The sequence below is a fragment of the Pristiophorus japonicus genome, chromosome 1 (assembly GCF_044704955.1).
Source record: "Pristiophorus japonicus isolate sPriJap1 chromosome 1, sPriJap1.hap1, whole genome shotgun sequence".
Classification (NCBI taxonomy): Eukaryota; Metazoa; Chordata; class Chondrichthyes; family Pristiophoridae; genus Pristiophorus; species Pristiophorus japonicus.
Genome location: NC_091977.1, coordinates 505,705,887 through 505,724,982, shown reverse-complemented (window position 1 = coordinate 505,724,982; position 19,096 = coordinate 505,705,887). Strand labels below are relative to the sequence as shown.

At 44.8% G+C, this 19,096-nt stretch overlaps 1 protein-coding gene across 1 annotated transcript in view; it reads left to right on the top strand.

Moving 5' to 3' along the window:
- Positions 1–19,096, top strand: part of adgrb1a (adhesion G protein-coupled receptor B1a) — a 691,398-nt gene that overhangs the window by 289,164 nt on the left and 383,138 nt on the right. Inside the window, exons 8-9 of the mRNA XM_070888471.1 lie at positions 5,311–5,412; positions 7,806–7,912. Of these exons, the coding sequence (XP_070744572.1) occupies positions 5,311–5,412; positions 7,806–7,912 (209 nt within the window). The remainder of the gene's footprint in view (positions 1–5,310; positions 5,413–7,805; positions 7,913–19,096) is intronic.

Sequence of the window (19,096 nt, the reverse complement as noted above, 5' to 3'; positions counted from 1 at the left end):
GACGCCTGCGTCTGCGCACATTCTGAGGCTGAACTCCAGGATATAGTCGATGTATTCAGCGAGGCATATGACAGCATGAACCTTACGCTTAACATCCGTAAGACAAAGGTCCTCCACCAGCCTGTCCTCGCTGCACAGCACTGCCCCCCAGTCCTCAAGATTCACGGCACGGCCTTCGACAAAGTGGACCATTTCGCATACCTCGGGAGCCTTTTATCAACAAAGGCAGACATTGATGCGGAGATTCAACATCGCCTCCAGTGCGCCAATGCAGCCTTTGGCCACCTGAGGAAAAGAGTGTTCGAAGACCAGGCCCTCAAATCTACCACCAAGCTCATGGTCTACAGGGCTGTAATAATACCCGCCCTCCTGTCGATGTCTCCGCAAGATCCTGCAAATCCCCTGGGAGGACTGATGCACCAACATCAGTGTTCTCGCCCAGGCTAACATCCCCAGCATTGAAGCACTGACCACACTCAATCAGCATCGTTGGGCAGGCCACATAGTTTGCATGCCAGACACAAGGCTCCCTAAGCAATTGCTCTATGTGGAGCTCCTTCACGGCAAACGAGCCAAAGATGGGCAGCGGAAACGTTAAAAGCTCACCCTCAAGGCCTCCCTGGTAATGTGCGACATCACCACTGATAGCTGGGAGTCCCAGGTCGAAGACCGCCCTAGGTGGAGAAAGTGCATCCGGGAGGACGTTGAGTTCTTCCAATCTCAATGCCGCGAGTGTGAAGAGGTCAGGCGCAGGCAGCGGAAGGAGCATGCGGCAAATCAGTCCTACCCCCACCTTCCCCTGACGAAAGTCTGTCCCACCTGTGACAGGGTCTGTGGCTCTCACATTGAACTGTTCAGCCACCAAAGGACTCACTTTAGGAGTGGAAGCAAGTCTTCTTCGATTCCGAGGGACTGCCTATGATGATGATGATGAATGGTAAGTACTGCAGGGAATCGAATACAGCCAGGGTGATCTCCTGAACGAGTTTCGTTCGCCTGGATGGGTTGGAGAGGAATTTTCCCAGATTTTTTTCTCCCTAAGTTAGCCTGGGTTTTTATCTAGTTTTTGCCTCTCCCAGGAGATCACATGGCTCCGGTTGGGGTGGAGTGTAGAATGTTTCAGTATAAGGGGTGTTGCAGTTGTGTGAGGCGGACTGGTTGGGCTGGGTGCTCTTTGCCTTTCCGTCATTGTTCATAGGTTTATATGTAACCTTCAGGGCTGCTGACCAAGGGCCGTGCGGCTCTTTGTTGGCTGGCACGGACACGATGGGCCAAAATGGCCTCCTTCTGAGCTGTAAATTTCTATGTTTCTATTCTGAGTTTGGCTAATTTCAGTGGATACTCTGCATTGTCTTTCTATACATGTAGCTTTCCTTCTTCCATGGCCCCTCTCTCTCTCTCTCTCTCTCTCTCTCTATACCTCAGTTAGGCATGGGACTTGGCCGACTCTAGTTATAAACAACTTTCCTTGATCACTAAAGTGATGTTATCAAGCCAGTCACACTACAATTGGCAAATAAACAGACTGTTAGAAAATAGGCATTTTCTAAACAAATCAAAATCATGAAATAATCTACTTTACAATTCCTGCCATGAAAACTGCATGGTTAAAAGTTCAAAATATGAAGTCCTGCTCGTAATTAATGCAAATTATAGTACATTCACAGAGAGACATTGAACCAGATTTTATCTATACAAAGCCTTTAATCAGGCGAGAGAGTGGGGTTTCATTGTGAGAAATAACCAAAACAAAAATATATGATTCTAATTTTCATTAAACATCTGTGATAATGTTTGTTTTTAACAAAGAATCTTGTTTATATACCAGGGCCACGAGTTTCCATTTGATTTTCTCCCAGAGAGCAGCTTAATCTGGGCGGAATCAAGTCAAATAGCGCAATAGCGGAGGTAACGAACAGGGTGCATAAAGGGTAACACAAGGTGCCACATAAAAGGTTACTGCACAAGATAAAAGTTCACAGGTTTCGGGGGTAATATATTAGCATGGCTAGAGGATTGGCTAACTAACAGAGATCAGAGAGTCAGGATAAATGGTTTATTCTCTGGTTGGCAACCAGTAACTAGTGTGGTGCCGCAGGGATCAGTCCTGGGACCCCAACTATTTACAATCTATATTAACGACTTGGAAGAAGAGACTGAGTGTAACGTAGCCAAGTTTGTTGACGATACAGAGATGGGAGAAAAAGCAATGTGTGAGGATGACACAAAAAAATCTGCAAAAGGAATAGACAGGCTAAGTGAGTGGGTAAAAATTTGGCAGATGGAGTATAATGTTGGAAAGTGTGAGGTCATGCACTTTGGCAGAAAAAATCAAAGAGCAAGTTATTATTTAAACAGAGAAAGATTGCAAAGTGCCGCAGTACAGCGGGACCTGGGGGTGCTTGTGCATGAAACACAAAAGGATAGTATGCAGGTACAGCAAGTGATCAGGAAGGCCAATGGTGTCTTGGTCTTTATTGCAAAGGGGATGGAGTATAAAAACAGGGAAGTCTTGCTACATTGGTGAGGTCACACTGGAATACTGCGTGCAATTTTGGTTTCCATATTTACGAAAGGATATACTTGCTTTGGAGGCAGTTCAGAGAAGGTTCACTAGGTTGATTCCTAGGTTGAAGACGAGAACTAGAGGGCATGATCTTAGAATAAGGGCCCGCTCATTTAAAACAGAGATGAGGAGGAAATTCTTCTCTGAGGGTAGTGAATCTGTGGAATTCATTGCCTCAGAGACCGAAGGAAGCTAGGACATTAAGAAACTGTCTATTTCTGTATTAAATTTAGTCAAACGATAAGGAGATAAGGGGTTATGGGGTTCGGACAGGGAAGTGGAGCTGAATCCATGATCAGCTCAGCCATGATCTTATTGAATGGTGGCACAGGCTCGAGGGTCCATATGGCCTACTCCTATTCCTATTTCTTATGTTCTTAAAAGATCATGTAATTTTAAGAGTAAATGAGTTACGGCCGTAACTGCAATATGCTCAAGTATTTGCGATCTTTTAAATCCAACCATCGAACCCTTCACCCCATATCAGACCCCGCCCACAAAACGGGCCACGCGCCCAGTAACAAAGCCCATGTTTCCTCCAATTGCGCATGGTCGGGAGGGGTGTGGGGGGGGGGGGGGGCGGAGGGGAGTGCATTACATTGCGTTCAGATTTTCAGGCGCACAGACACCCGTGCTCATATGAATCCAGCGCAAAACAGCTGACCAGCAGTGAGTTGATGCCTCAGCCCTGCCCTGCTGCTGCAGAAATCATACATCTTTTATTGAACTTGATGGACGGCTCATTTTCTGACTATTCCTCTGCAGGGAGGGAAAAGTTAAGAATACTTCGGACTCTGTACAGGTCAATTTAAATTAATGACAGTAAAAGTTTGCAGGACAGAGAGATAAGTGCTGCTTACCTTGTCATCTTCAGTCTGATGGGAATTTCTTTTTCTTTTTCCTACGTTTCTTTCTTCCTACATTACAACAGTGATGGCACTTCAAAAAATGCTTTGTTGGCTGTACTTTGAGATGTGCGGTGGTCGTGAAAGGCGCTATATAAATCCAAATCTTTATTCTTTCTTTCACCTTTTATACTACCCCACCCTGAGGCTCTAAGGGCTCAGTTCCAGTTACTCTCGATTACGTGGTTGTTTGCGCTGATTCGTGGGAGATATGACATTGGGGTTTATGCTAATTAGTTTGCGCAGAAACTTGGGCGCAATTTCACCACGGCTAGATGGGGCGCAGTGTCGGGCGTATTTTGGACACAATTCGCTGATAGCGCCCTTGGAGGGAACTCGGGGCCCATGTTTATGTTTAAAAACCATGTTTATACCATGGCTATATTCTAGTCCTCTCCTCAAATAGTGGGAGAGTGGTCTTAGTGTTCTCTCACAACTATGCACATACATAGAGATTCCATCACCCTTTATCACACAGAACATATTACAAAGTTAACATGCAGATAATGTGCAAATGCATTGCTTTTGGGAACTACTCAAAGTCACTTACAATATTGGTCAAAGTATTGCCAACCTGTACTTGCTATGAATATCAACGTGTTGTCTACTACTTTTCTAGCCATTGCAGAATATTTGTCATGAAAGAATGTGTGTGGTCACTGAGTTCAGTAGTTATGGACTCTGTACTATGTTAGGGAATTCAGCATTGGTAGATAGATCTAATGTTCGAGACTTCAATTGCAGTTCTTCCTGTGTTAATCCCAATCCTCTTAATGAGTTACAGTTTGAGTCCATCATTGCTGTCAATCAGAGTCTCAGTTAAAGTTCAAGCTTTGTTTCCTTGGCTAGAAGCATTAAACAGTGACAGATAATTCTCCATGATATGCCGAAAGGGGTTGATGAATTGACATTTTGTGAGACGAACATAAGAAAATAAGAAATAGGAACAGGGGCAGGAGCAGGCCATACCACCCCTCGAGCCTGCTCAATAAGATCATGGCTGAACTTCTATATCAACTCTACTTTCCAGCCCTATCCCCCTATCACTTAATTCTCTTAGTGCCCAAAATCTATCAATCTCAGCTTTGAAAATACCCAACAACTGAGCATCCACAGCCCTCTGGGGTAGAAAATTTCAAAGATTCACAATCGTCTCAGCGAAGAAATTTCTCCGCATCTCAGTCCTAAATGGCCGACCCCTTATCCTGAGACTATGACCCCTAGTTCTAGACGCTCCCAAGCAGGGGAAACAGCCTCTCAGCATCTACTCTGTCAAACCATCTAAGAATTTTATATGTTTCACTGAGATCACCTTCTAAACTTCAGAGAATATAGACCTATTCTACTCAATCTCTCCTCATAGGACAGCCCAGGAATCAGTCGAGTGAACCTCTGTTGCACCCCCTCCATGGCAATTATATCCTTCCTTGGATAAGGAGACCAAAGCTGTATATAGTACTCCAGGTGTGGTCGCATTAAATCGCTATACTGATTCTGCATCCTGATTTTCTGGGCTAAGATCATTTCTCCCTATTGCTTTTATCTCATCCTTTATTATCAGGGCTACCTCACCTCCTTTTCAATTTTGCCTGTCTTTTGTAAAAGTCATATACCCTGGAATATTTAATCTTTTGGCTGAGCTTTGTGAGCACATCTTCAACAATACCTTAATCAAATATAAATATGCAGCATTTCAGGGGCAAGGCAGAGTATATTCAGAGATTGCAGTTGAATCCTCCTATTTTTCTTTTTCATTACCTGGATGGTATATAGGACTGAAAGAAGTGTTGGGGTTTGAACAATTTATCCATGTTAACCAAGGCATAATTTCTGCTTCAGAACCTCATGAATACTGTCAGGAAGAAAATTACAACTCCGTAGTGTGGACGAAGACACCAGCTGGCGAGTCCGCAATGGTGAGCTGCCCGCCAAGTGCTGCAGGTAATTATTGCTGGCGGAGAGTTGCTGGGAGGAAGCCCCATTGTCTCTTTTGATGGGGAGATCTAGGAGATCTAATCTCCATTTGAAAATTGGAAGATCTGAACAAGTATGCTGTTGAAGTGGGGAGGGAAGTTAATGAAGGTTTTACAGTAGCGGGTTGCATGGCATCCGTGTGTCCCGTCTTGAAGAGGCGGGAAACTTCATTATCATAATTAAATGAGGCTCCCACAGTGCAATTGGGAAACTGATTTTAAGTTAATACCAGACGGCTGGGTTTCCCAGTGCTCGGGAAACCGAGCAGCGAAATGGAGGCGAGAGCTTCTGGCTCCAGCAAGTTAGTACTTTTTTATAGCACTCCTTGTGGGCCAGGAGGAGCAGGAGTGGTCCCCCCGGCCTCTCAAGGACAGCTTCGCTTCTGTCGATTGTGTCCTCTCCTCGCTACCGCGATCAGTGACTTCTCCCCAAAGCCCCGATCTCTCTGTCGCCATTGCCAGCTTCCCACCTCCCCCCCCCACCCACCGCCCCCCCAATCCCTCCCCTTCACCACCCCACAAAGCCCTGAACTTTCCCTCATTCATTGCCGGGCTCTCCTGCCCTCACCAAGCCCCAATCCTTCTCTCCCGATTTAAATCCCCAAAGGTCCCCGGGTGTGGCCTTCTGCCGTTGGTTCTCCCACCCATCAGCCTGTCAATCTGGCCAACTTCCAGGCGAGAAACGGAAGAAGAAAATGATAATGAGATTCTGCCATTAAATTTAGGAGGACTTCCATATCTCCGACCTCTCCGGGTTCCCCCCCCCATTGGCTTTGTTGAGAGTAGCAGTTGCAATTTAAATGGATTTGTTTTCCACTTTTGCCACTTGGGTATTTTGGTGTCACATAACATCCAATGCAAGTTTTATATATGATTAGTCTAGTTGAATATTGAGAGGGGATAAAAAGCTTAATCTTACTCATGGAAAAGCATATTGATCATGAACAGTCATCGCTGTCACATGGCTGTGTGGTCTTCGGAAATCAGAAAGAGCATAAAAATGGTGGGAGGGAATTGTTACTAATTTTCCAAGCAGAAAACCAATATACCTTTAATATACCTTTGGTCATCATCAAAACTGAGTACTTGAGGTAGAAGAAACTGTGGGAGCAGCAAACATTGCTGCCTGAATTATGGACCACCAAGGGACCACCAAGAGATAACATATTCTGAAAAAGAAGCGGTGAAGGGTACGAGAAAAGGTTGGAGTACAAGACTCTGGGACAGTTGGTTGTGAGTAGAAAGGGAAAGGTGCAGACCCTCAACCAGGATATACAAGTACCAAAGGAAAACACTGCGGATGCTGGAATCTGAAATAGAAAATTTTGGAAATACTCAGCAGGACAGGCAGCACCTGTGGAGAGAGAAACAGAGTTAACGTTTCAGGTCGACAACCCTTCGTCAGAACTGGAAAAAGTTAGAGATGTAACAGGTAAACGGAGATGGTAATAGGGCAAGTTTAGAAACAAAAGATGAGTCTCAATTGTGTGCAAATGGAAAAATCATCACCAGCTGTCATGGGCAAGGGACCCTAACCAATGCCCCAATGTTTTTTCTGTTTTTTTCTCTCTTTCCCACGGCTGCTGTTGATGATTCTTCCATTTACACCCTATCTAGACTCATCTTTTGTTTCTTAACTTGTCCCATTATCATCTCCTTTTGCCTTGCACCATCATCCCTTTTGTCTCTAATCTCTTCTGCCTTCCATCCTATCACAGACCTTCCCTTTTGTTCTTTCCTCCCCTCCCCCTTTCTCTGCCCTACACTTGCTTAAAAACCTGTTACATCTCCAACCTTTTCCAGTTCTGATGAAGGGTCATCGATCTGAAACGTTAACTCTGTTTCTCTCTCTGCAGATGCTGCCTGACCTGCTGAGTATTTCCCACATTTTCTGTTTTTATTTCAGAATACGCAAGTCATGGGACCTTCAGAGTTCATCATGTTAGAATCATGCACTCTAACATGATTGTTTTGTACAGTGGGTCAAATTGCTTCACAACTAAGGGATCCTGCTATCTATTTCAGCTTAATGAGATGAATTCCCCTTAAGTTGTTGCCATGGAAGAACAGTTCTGGGCCTCAGATCAGTAATTACGAGTATATTATTTTGACTTTATAAGGTAGAAATAATGAACTACACTGTTCTTGTACAAACATTTAATATGTTCTTGGCAAATTCCATCTGTGCTATTTAAATGCAGGCTCAACCCACAAATAAATGGATTAACACCTGCATTAAAATGGAGCGGAGAGGAATTTTGTATGTGCGTGTTAAGCATTTGTACGAGAATAACACCAATTGTAATTTCTCCGTATAATGTCATTCAAGAATGCCACAACTAAATATTTTGATGTTCTCAGGAATAATCCTGAGAAATTGTGTCCTAGATGATGAGGGAATCGCTTTTTGGGAGCCTCCGAGTTTTACCAAATGTGTTTCCAATGACTACCAGATGTTGCAGTTAGAGGTAAGTGTATCACTTGATATTCTGTGCAGAAGGTATATTGTGATCTAGGCTTTAGTTATGACCAGTAAGAGGAGACTTTCTCCGACGACTCTCATTCATGATGCCTATTACTCACTTCTTCCTTTTCACTGGTCCACCATATATGGGAAAATGCACCATTTGTGCAATAATTGGATGTTTTTTTTGGCATTTTTCTCTCCATTCTGCTGATTTTAAAAAATCTCCTCCTACATTAATAAAATCTCCTGGTGATAGACCGGTAGGGGGCCAAGGCAGTTGTCAATTTAAGAGGCTTAGATGTTATGCAACGTCATTGAATCTTAACTGCCTTCTGAAGTGGCCCAGCAAGTCACTTGGTTGCATCAAACCGCTACCAGCGGTTTAAGAAGGCCCACTATCATCTACTCAGGGCAACTAAGGATGGGCTAGCCAACAACGTCCACATCCCAAAAATGAAGAAAGAAAAAAAGTAAGGACACCAGAGATTCTGTAAGGGTTTTGTATTTACAGTGAATTTTTATGTTGTAAAATTGACATTTGAGTTCATGTTTCAGTGAATTACAAAATTAGAATCTTTACTGGGTAGATTTAATTATATAACATTAGTGAATTTGAAATATAAGCTCTCACACCTGTTCCTATCCTCGGCCTTTTACACTGTTCCAATGAAGCTCAGCAGAAGCTCGAGGAACAGCACCTCATCTGTCAATTCGACAATTTACAGCCTTCTGGACGTAACATAGCAGTGTAGCTGTGGCTCAGTGAGTAGCACACTTGCCTCTGAGTCAGAAGGTTGTGTGTTCCAATCCCACTCTAGGAACTTGAGCATAAATCTAGACTGACACTCCAGTGCTGTGTTGAGGGAGTGCTGCACTTTTGGAGGTGCCAGCTTTTCAGATGAGATGTTAAACCAAGCTGCCAAGCCCTGTCTGCTCTCTCAGGCGGATGTAAAAGATCCTATGGCACTATTTTGGAGAAGAGCAGGGGAGTTATCCCTGGTGTCTTGGCCAATATTTATCCCTCAACCATCATAACAAAAAAAAATGATTATCTGGTCATTATCACATTGCTGATTGTGGGAGATTGCTGTGCGCAAATTGGCTGCCACATTCCTACATTAGAACAGTGACTACACTCCAAAAAAGTACTTCATTGGCTATAAAGCGCTTTGGGACGTCCGGTGGTCTTGAAAGGTGCTATATAAATCCAAGTATTTCTTTCTTTCTTAACATTAAGTTCAACAATTTCAGATCATAAATACTGCTCCCATTTTTTCGGACAGCAGCTGGGATATTCCTGTTACACTTTTACACATAATTAGGCACTCCCTACTACATCTGTACTCAAAACAGGATTATATTGTCAGTTACAGATCCTCTAGACACATCTTTTGTTATTTCACTTGTTCCATTACCACTCCCTTTTGCCTTACCCCATTATGCTTTTTGTCATTTAATCACTTCTGCCTTTCACTCTATCACAGACTTTCCTATTTGTCCTTTCCTCCTTTCCCCGCTTTCCCTGCAAATTTTGTTTGACTAATTTGATTGAGTTCTTCAGTGAAGAGACAGAGAGGATTAATTATCGTAGTGCAGTTGATGTTGTGTATGTGAACTTTCAAAATACGTTTGATAAAGTACCACATATCAGTACCATCGGAGCAGGCCGGCGAGCGGAAGGAGCAGCATGGCGGCCTGACCCAGCTGGCTGAGCGGCCTCCGGCCTGCAAGCACCGTCGGAGCAGGCCGGGGAGTGGAAGGAGCAGCATGGCGGCCTGACCCAGCTGGCTGAGCGGCCTCCGGCCTGCAAGCACCGTCGGAGCAGGCCGGGGAGTGGAAGGAGCAGCGTGGGGGCATACCACTCCAGGGAGCAGCACGTGCTGGAGCAGGAGAGCAACGGCAGTGAAGAGGGACGTCACCAAGATTCAGGTCAGTAATTGGAGCGTGGGCAGGTACAGCAGGAGCGGCGAGGTCAGGGCGAAGGAGCGGCGAGAGAATGTAGAGGGACGTGATTGGGGCCCAGGAGAGGCGCGTGTTCTGGGCACAGAAGAGGTGAGGGCCCAGGCGATATGTGTATGCACTAGATCCGTACAGCAGAGCTAGTCTCCAGTCGTCTTGGTTAATCCTTGCCACTTGACCAAGATCTAGCTCTGTCAAGCCTGATGGCCGAATGGCCACCACACATTAAAAAAAATCCACGCACAGGCATCTTCCATCCTTCAAGATTTAGTTCAGGACCTGGAATTTTAGATCCTTCATTGAAACACCTGTGAGCTTTTTGACATGGAAGCAAGTCATCCTTGATCCGAGGGACTGCCTATGATGATGATGACATAATAGAAGCCCATGGGATTAAAAAGATAGTGGCTGCAGGGTGAGTGGTTGTTTTTCTGAATGGAGGGAAGTGTTAAGTGGTGAATTCAAGGGTTAGTGGTGGGACCATTGCTCTTTTTGATATATGTTAATGACCAGGACTTGGGTAGACAGGGTATCATTTCAAAGTTTGCAGATGACACAAAACTCATAAATGTAATAAACATTGAGTAAGGTGGTGGCAGACTCCAGGAAAGCGTAGACAGGCTGATAAAATGAGCAGACACCTGGCTGATGAAATGTAATGCAGAGAAGTGAAAAGTGATTTATTTTGAGTCAGCCATTGCTCAGTTGGCAGCAGTCTCACCTCGGAGTCAGAAGGTAGAGGGTTCAGGTCCTACTCCAGAGACTTGAGCACAAACATCTAGTCTGACACTCCATTACAGTACTGAGGGATTTATATTCAGTCTCAGCACATTTGACTATATTTCTGAACTAGATAGTGTGAAGGTACAGTTCTAGCTGGTTCATTTGTGATATCAGGTCATAACCTTCAAGAAAATGAGTTAATATTACTGCAATGCACTGATTGAAATAGCCAATAGAAGTAGACTATGATACCTTCCAGATTTATCTTTTTAAAAAATGGACCGCCGAATTCAGTTGATAATGGCAAAGCTTGTTGGATTCTACTTGTCGTAGAAATTTTGCAAATGTTTGTTGGGATCACAAAACACCCTAATAATTTTTAAATGATTTGTACACTGACTACCATTATGTTTTTTTTTTAAATGAGCAACTTCTTAGTTTTTTTTTGTAAACACCACAGTCAACATACTCTGAAAATTCATTTCACATCACTTAAAATTCATCTATTTTAGAAATACTGGATTAAATTGGGATACTCCTGGTATGCTTTTACACATGATTAGACACTTCCTGCTACATCTGTACTCAAAACAGGTTATTGGAAGATAGTAGAGGGGCCCCTGAAAATGGAGCAGGTATCTTGATGCCCGTTGGATGTAATACAGACAGGATGCCATCTTCATGCTTCATGCTCATTTACATGATTTCTGCATGCAGCCAGTGCTAAACGCGCTGTGCATTGGCTGCACACATCGGCAGGTGGCCCAAAATCGATACTTGCTAGCAGTACTTAAAGCTAGCCTGCACTGCTTAAAGCTAGCCTGTACCTCTTAAAGGGGGAGGTGCATTGTGGCTGAAGCAGGTGCTGCACGTCCTTTGTGAGCTGAATTTGACCGTGGAAAGAGAGAAGAATGGTTGAACATGGGAGGGAGTGGACACCCAGGTTGTCCGACGCTGCATTGGAGGTCTTGGTGTTGGAGGTGGAAAGGAAGAGAGAAGTCCTGTATCCACAGGGGCCAGAAAGCCCTCCAGACACAGAGTGAAAAGGCAGTGGGAGCAGATAGCCATGGTGCTCAATGTGATGAATCAAACCCCACGGACTTGGATGCAGTGCCGCAAGAAGTTTATTGACCTCAAGGTCAGTGAATGCATCTTCAAATGCCATATCCTACCACCTACACCACTAGCCTCAGCCACTGCTCAAATCACCACACCCCATCACTCATCTACTAGCAATCTCTATCAATCAAGGCTCATACTGAACATGTATATGCTTCACCTCATCCTCACACATTTAGCACTGTTGTAAGCCTCATACCCACATCTCACAGCTTGCACATACTGACAGCTATTCAACCATGACAGGCACATCACCTAAACATATTGCACAACACTCGCTGACACACTCGCCTCTCTCTTGCAGGAGAAGGTAGTGCACAACAGAAGGCAGCAGGAACTAACCAGAGGGGGAGAGGCACGCCTGCATGCTCTCACCCCCATGAAGGAGGTGGTGCTGACCATCATCAGAATGGCTATTGCTGAGGCTGTGGCCAGTGAAGGAGCTGAAACCAGTGAAGATGACGGTATGCTCATCCTCCTTCTCACATCCCACTTCCTCCTCATCCCACAATATCTTTTGACTTGCAAGCTGCAGATGGTGTAAGCATGCACCTCTTATTCCCCCCCACCCCCCACCCCCCCCATCCTCCCGTCCCCTCACCACAACCTTACCTTGTGCCTTTTTCCTTACAGATACCCAGGCAGTGGAGGAAGACCAAGAAGAGAGTGATGATGAAGACACACAGGCATTTGAATTTCCCACTCACAGCCACCGGCTCAGATGCTGACACTGTGTGTATCTTAGAGGATAGCATAGAGGCGGGGTCTGCACATGGTGAGAGACTGGCACTGCAGCCAGGACAGGGGGGCAAGGATAGTACCGGTGGCAGATCACTGCAGGGTGAGGTCGCACATAAAGTCAGCAGCCTTCCACCAGCTAAGCTGCAGCCACTAGGGTAGCACTGCATAGGAGCACTGGGACAGGCTCAGAGAAGCACAAGGGTGATTAGTTTAAGTTTGTTTGCAATATAGCATGATTTAATTTATAAATTTGGTGTTGAATGATTATTTTGTGGTGGCTCTTATTTTTGCATTGTGCCAAAAGATGGTCATTGTCAAAGGGAAGTTAGGAGGCATGGGACTGTTGATGAATGGGGAACTGGGTTGAGGTTACTGGTATCACACTTGAATGAGTTCTTCACGAAGAGCCTGGGCAGAAAGAGGCTGTCTAGGTTTTTGCCTCCCTTCCTCTTCCATCTCCTCCTCCTCCTCCTCCTCCTCGTGCTCCTGCTCCTCAGCTTTTCGCCTGATGGTTGGTGGCAAGACCTGCCCTCTCATGATGGCAAGATTGTGCAGCATGCAGCATGCCACTACGAATCTTGAGACCCACTCAGCAGAGTACTCCAGAGTGGTACAGGCACTGGAAACGTTGTGGACTGCCGCAGAATAAAAGCATTATGACTGCTGCCAGAATACCGGGCATTGACCTGCATGATGTGCTGCCTATGATCACACACCAGCTGGATATTGAGGGAGTGGAATCGCTTTTGGTTCCGGTATACAGAGTTGACATGCGGTGCCCACAAAGCAATGTGCGTGCAGTCAATGGCACCCTGCGCCATGAGGAAGCCTGCAATCCTTGCCAATCCTCATGCTCGCTCCGCCTGCTCGTCTCGGGCAAGACAGAATGAAATGAAGTTAGCTCTGTTTGAATAAAGAGTCTCCCTTATCCAACAGTGGACGCCAAACTGCGAGAAGTTGCTAATATCTCCAGCTTCAGACTGGAAGGAGCCAGATGTATAAAACTTCATAGCCACTGGCAATATGGTCCTTGCCCTGCTCTGAGACTCCAGTTGTGGCTACAGCAACAGACAGAATTCAGTGAGGTCCTCCTTCGTGAAGAGCAGATGTCTCACACGCTGTTTTCTTGCTGAGGTTCAGGTAGGAGAACTGCTTCCTGGGCAGGTATGGCCTCGTGCTGAGAGCCCTTCTCCCCCTCCTCCTCCTCCCTCTTCTAGCTGCTTGTCTTGCTCTGTGTGGCCTCTGTTCATTCTCCCAGTCATGTTCTATTCCAAGAGGAAAGCCAGTGACCATGTCTGGGAACAACTGGTTTATGCACAAGTTTTGAAGTCAGCTAAAAGTCCTTCAGCACCTGCTGCAGCACTCCCTGTAGAATTTTGAAACTTGGAACAACATGGGAAGCACCAACAACATATAGAATTGTAGCAATAGCCAGAAGAAATCAACCAGCAACTAACCTATAAGTAGTTGATGATCCCTTTAAATAGCACTGGTGGCAGGTCCTTCCTGTTCAGCTAAATGAGCTTAAGATAGGATATTGGCTGAAGCGTTGAGCTCCAAAATGACGCGTGTCATCATCTGCCTACTCTGCATATATTCGCCGCACATTCACTGCGCACGCGCTAACGCCTGTACCAAGATGGCATCAGTTGTGTAGTATTAAAAATATAACAGTCGACACGGAAAGGTCTATATATAGAGAAAAGAATTGTTTATTAAAACCTGATTAATCAAGGGAGAGCCGGTTGCAACAGTGCGTTCACTGGTTGCGCTGCTCCCGGTCTCACAGGACAAGCTGTGCAATTACAGTATATAGAGTCAAAATACAGAAACCAGGCGGGGAAGTGTTCCATTGGTTATTTGCCACCAGTCTCTGCCCACTAATACGTTGGTTAATACAGTTTTCAGCAATGTCATTGGTTGCTACAGTTACATTAATTTTATTGGTTACAGTCATTTCTAATGATTCTATTGGTACATTCAGTTCTGACGGCTATTGCTAAGGAACATCCCCTGCAGGTTATGTGCTACTTTTCTGGGAATGTCTTCCCAGGCTAACTCTGTCCTTGGCAGATGTCTGGTTACCCTCTGCTTTAAAAGAGGCTTTGTTCCTGTTATCTCATGTGGCTGGAACATTGTGGCCTCCTCTCATTATTTCTGTGAGCTGTCTACATAAATCTTGTGGGTGTTCTTATCTCCTAAGAGAATTTCTCTGACCTTCTATGTTTCACTCTAATTGCTGGAATGTGGGATTCAGCTATTCTACATGAAAGCATTTAAACCTTTCTCTCATCCTTTCTTGCTTTATACTTTAACTACACCAAATTACTTACCCCTAATTAAGGTTTTTCGCTCTTACAGCATCCGACGCGCTTCGCATCTCAAGCGTGCGCCCGTGGCGCGGCTGCCATTTTGCAGTTCTAAGGGCACTCATAGCACCCAAAAAAACATGCGCTACCTTGCCCAATTCCTCAGCCGAGGTGTTTAATTCCTTCAATGATCAGTATTCAGTAATTAATGCATTTGCATTTGTATAAATATGGTATTGTTAAAAGGGCTGAGACAGTAGTTTAATGTGTAATGTGTTAACCAGTCCACTAAAAAGGAAATTAAACCACAGGGTCTGATTTTAAATATAACAGCTGTTGCATAATACCCTGTAATACTTCCCCAGTCAATAACGTTACTGCAAACTAATTTAAATTAGTTTTAGAAATTAGAATTGTGTGTTTCCTTTTTGAAAGCCAACGATTTTGGCATCCAATTGGTGCATTGCAAGTGGCGAGAGATGAAAAATATTAATTGAGCACCTAAGTACATAATTTTGGGCTGGATTTTCGCCAACTTTGCGACTGGGCTTTCGCCGTGATTTCACCCTCCGCGGCAAAAACCCGGTCGGCGGGTTCCTTGGGCACCTTTTTGCGGCGGTGCTTCCACGTACCGCCGGGGAGAGGAGCGCCAACGTGCAATGATGCAAATTGCATTTGCGTCGTACTTTCGGCTCTCTCGGAACCTGTATTCTGCAGCCAGAATACCGACAGGGTCAAACCTGTCGGTGCAGTCCTGCCAGCTGCGGTAAATATGAAGCCCTGCAAATAAAGTAAGTTAAATTTTTTATTTTTTAATTCTTTTAAATGTGAGGTTATCCACTTTGGTGGCAAAAACACGAAGGCAGAATATTATCTGAATGGCGGCAGATTAGGAAAAGGGGAGGTGCAACTTGACCTGGGTGTCATGGTACATCAGTGATTGAAAGTTGGCATGCAGGTACAGCAGGCGGTGAAGAAGGCAAATGGTATGTTGGCCTTCATAGCGAGGGGATTTGAGTATAGGAGCAGGGAGGTCTTACTACAGTTGTACAGGGCCTTGGTGAGGGCTCACCTAGAATATTGTGTTCAGTTTTGGTCTCCTAATCTGAGGAAGGACGTTCTTGCTATTGAGGGAGTGCAGCGAAGGTTCGCCAGACTGATTCCCGGGATAGCAGGACTGACATATGAGGAGAGACTGGATTGTCTGGGCCTGTATTCACTGGAGTTTAGAAGGCTGAGAGGGGATCTTGTGGAAACATATAAAATTCTGATGGGACTGGACAGGTTAGATGCAAGAAGAATGTTCCCGATGTTGGTGAAGTCCAGAACCAGGGAACACAGTCCAAGAATAAGGGGTAAGCCATTTAGGACTGAGATGAAGAGAAACCTCTTTACTCAGAAAGTTGTTAACCTGTGAAATTCTCGACCGCAGAGCGTTGTTGATGCCAGTTCATTGAATATATTCAAGAGGGTGTTAGATATGGCCCTTACGGCTAAAGGGATCAAGGGGTATGAAGAGAAAGCAGGAAAGGGGTACTATGAATGATCAGCCATGATCTTATTAAATGGTGGTGCAGGCTTGAAGGGCCGAATGGCCTACTCCTGCACCTATTTTCTATGTTTCTACGTTTCTGCGATTTAGTAGGTAAGGGTTTTTTGAATGTGTTTTGCAATTTTTTTTGTTTTTGTTTTTCCCCCTCCCAAGGCCTCTCTTGCAGCACTACCTGCCCCGGACTAAAGTTGCCGAAGCTCTCAGTTTGCGCTGCGAATCCTCGTGCAATGCCGATTTTACCGATGCGCCCAAGTAAAGGCCGAAGGTGCTGCCTAAAAACGGTAGTGCAACGAAAATGGTCATTTTGACGTAAAACTACCATTTTCGACGAAAACCAAAAATCCTGCCTTGGATCACCTGAATAAGTGCTGTTCCATGTTGTTTATGTCAAAAAATAAAATATGCATTTTGCAACAGTTCCTGCTGCTACTGCTAGCAATCATTGTATGGACTTTAGTTTTGATTTTTGGTTTGAGAGAAAAGTCACAGGATATGTGTGACTTTGACTGTTTGTCATCTCTGTCTGTCTCCCGAATCTCCCACTCGCTTCCCAAATCTCTGCTTTTCTGCCCCTTTCACTCTGTCCCTTGATTTAGCTGCACACCTTTCCTCCTCTCTGATATTGCTTTCTCCTTTTATTGTGCTCTTTCTTTGCCCTGATCGCTCTCCACTATTTCTGTCTTTCTGAAATCTCTTCTGTCTATCTGTGTTTCCTCAATCTGTTAATTCCATCTTTCACTTTCCCCTGCTCTTATTCTCTTTCATATCCCTATTACAGAAGAATATAAGAAATAGGAGCAGGAGTAGGCCATACGGCCTCTCGAGCCTGCTCCGCCATTTAATATGACCATGGCTGATCCGATCATGGACTCAGGTCCATTTCCCTGCTTGCTCTCCATAACCCCTTATTCCCTTATTATTTAAGAAACTGTCTATTTCTGTCTTAAATTTATTCAATGTCCACAGCTCTCTGAGGCAGTGAATTCCACAGATCCACAACCCTCTGAGAGAAGAAATTTCTCCTCATCTCAGTTTTAAATGGGCGGCTCCTTATTCTAAGATTATGCCCTCTAGTTCTAGTCTCCCCCATCAGTAGAAACACCCTCTCTGTATCCACCTTGCCAAGCCCTCTCATAATCTTATACGTTTCGAAAAGATCACCTCTCATTCATCTGAATTCCAATGAGTAGAGGCCCAACCTACTCAACTTGTCCTCATAAGTCAACCCCTTCATCTCTGGAATCAACCTTGTGAACCTTCTCTGAACTGCCTCCAAAACAAGTATATCCTTTCGTAAATATGGAAACCAAAACTGCACGCAATATTCCAGGTGTGGCCTAACCAATACCCTGAACACTGTAGCAAGACTTCCCTGCTTTTATATTCCATCCCCTTTGCAATAAAGGCCAAGATTCCATTGGCCTTCCTGATCACTTGCTGTACCTGCATACTATCCTTTTGTGTTTCATGCACAAGTATCCCCAGATCCTGCTATACTGCAGCACTTTGCAATCTTTCTCCATTTAAATAATAACTTGCTCTTTGTTTTTTTCTGCCAAAGTGCATGACCTCACACTTTCCAACATTTTACTCCATCTGCCAAATTTTTGCCCACTCACTTAGCCTATCTATGTCCTTTTGCAGATTTTTTGTGTCCTCCTCACACATTGCTTTTCCTCCCATCTTTATATCGTCAGCAAACTTGGTTACGTTACACTCAGTCCCTTCATCCAAGTTGTTAATATAGATTGTAAATAGTTGGGGCCCCAGCACTGATCCCTGCGGCACCCCACTGGTGACTGATTGCCAACCCGAGAAGCTCTTTGCTCCTTGTCGTTATTCTAATCCCGCTTTATTCTTTCCCCATTTCTCCTCTATTTCTCTTATGCTCATGTTGCTCTCACTGGATCTGTTACATCCATCTTTCCCCTTCTCTCTCCCCACAGTGTATCGGTTGCCATTTCTCCCTCGGTTTCTTTTTCTCCTATGACTCCCCTCAATCTCTTCCACTCTTCCGCATCCCAACCTTTCACCCCCCTGGACTTTCTATTGCCCTGAGGTGGACAGGTCAAAGCAGACAAAATATAAATTAAATCTCTTTAGATGCCAGGACATGACAGACTGGGATGACCGAGGTGATAGTGGGACTATATTTTAAATGGCCAATAAGACCAAAGAAAGAGGAAGGCCCGGAGCCAGGTACAGACCGAGGGGGAGCAACGAGAGCTGGGGAGAATGTGGAGCAAGGTCAAGGTGGCCTAGTAAGTAGTCTAAATTATATGATTGGTTGGGAAGCAAAGGAATAGGGCAGGGAGAAGGGAGTTGGGAATAACAGGTATTTTCAAGTTTTGCAGTGGGGTCAGCAGCAAGAGAGAAAAGCTATCAATGAAGAGCAAGAAATAATGCAGAGAGGGGCATTAATGGCCTAATATGGTTTTTATTTAGATGGGAGCTCGGAAAAGGAAGCTGAGCAGTGGTGCTTTTCAAATGTTACAATGGAGCCAGAAGCAAAGACATGGGATAGAGCAAGTAATGGGCCTGGGCAGGAGCAGGTCAGAGTGAGCAAAGTGACCCAAATGGGCCACTAAGTTATTTTTAAATAGGCGGAGGACTAGCAGTGTCAAACATACCAGGATTAACTTGGAGCGTGTTAGAGCCAAAGAAAGATGCAGTGAGGTTGGGGCCACTGTCGGGGGGCCGGGTCAGCTGTGAGATGGAGAAAAGAGGTACAGTTGCCCCAGTTATCTTTGGGAAGCCTGTCCTGCAAGTTAAATAATCATTT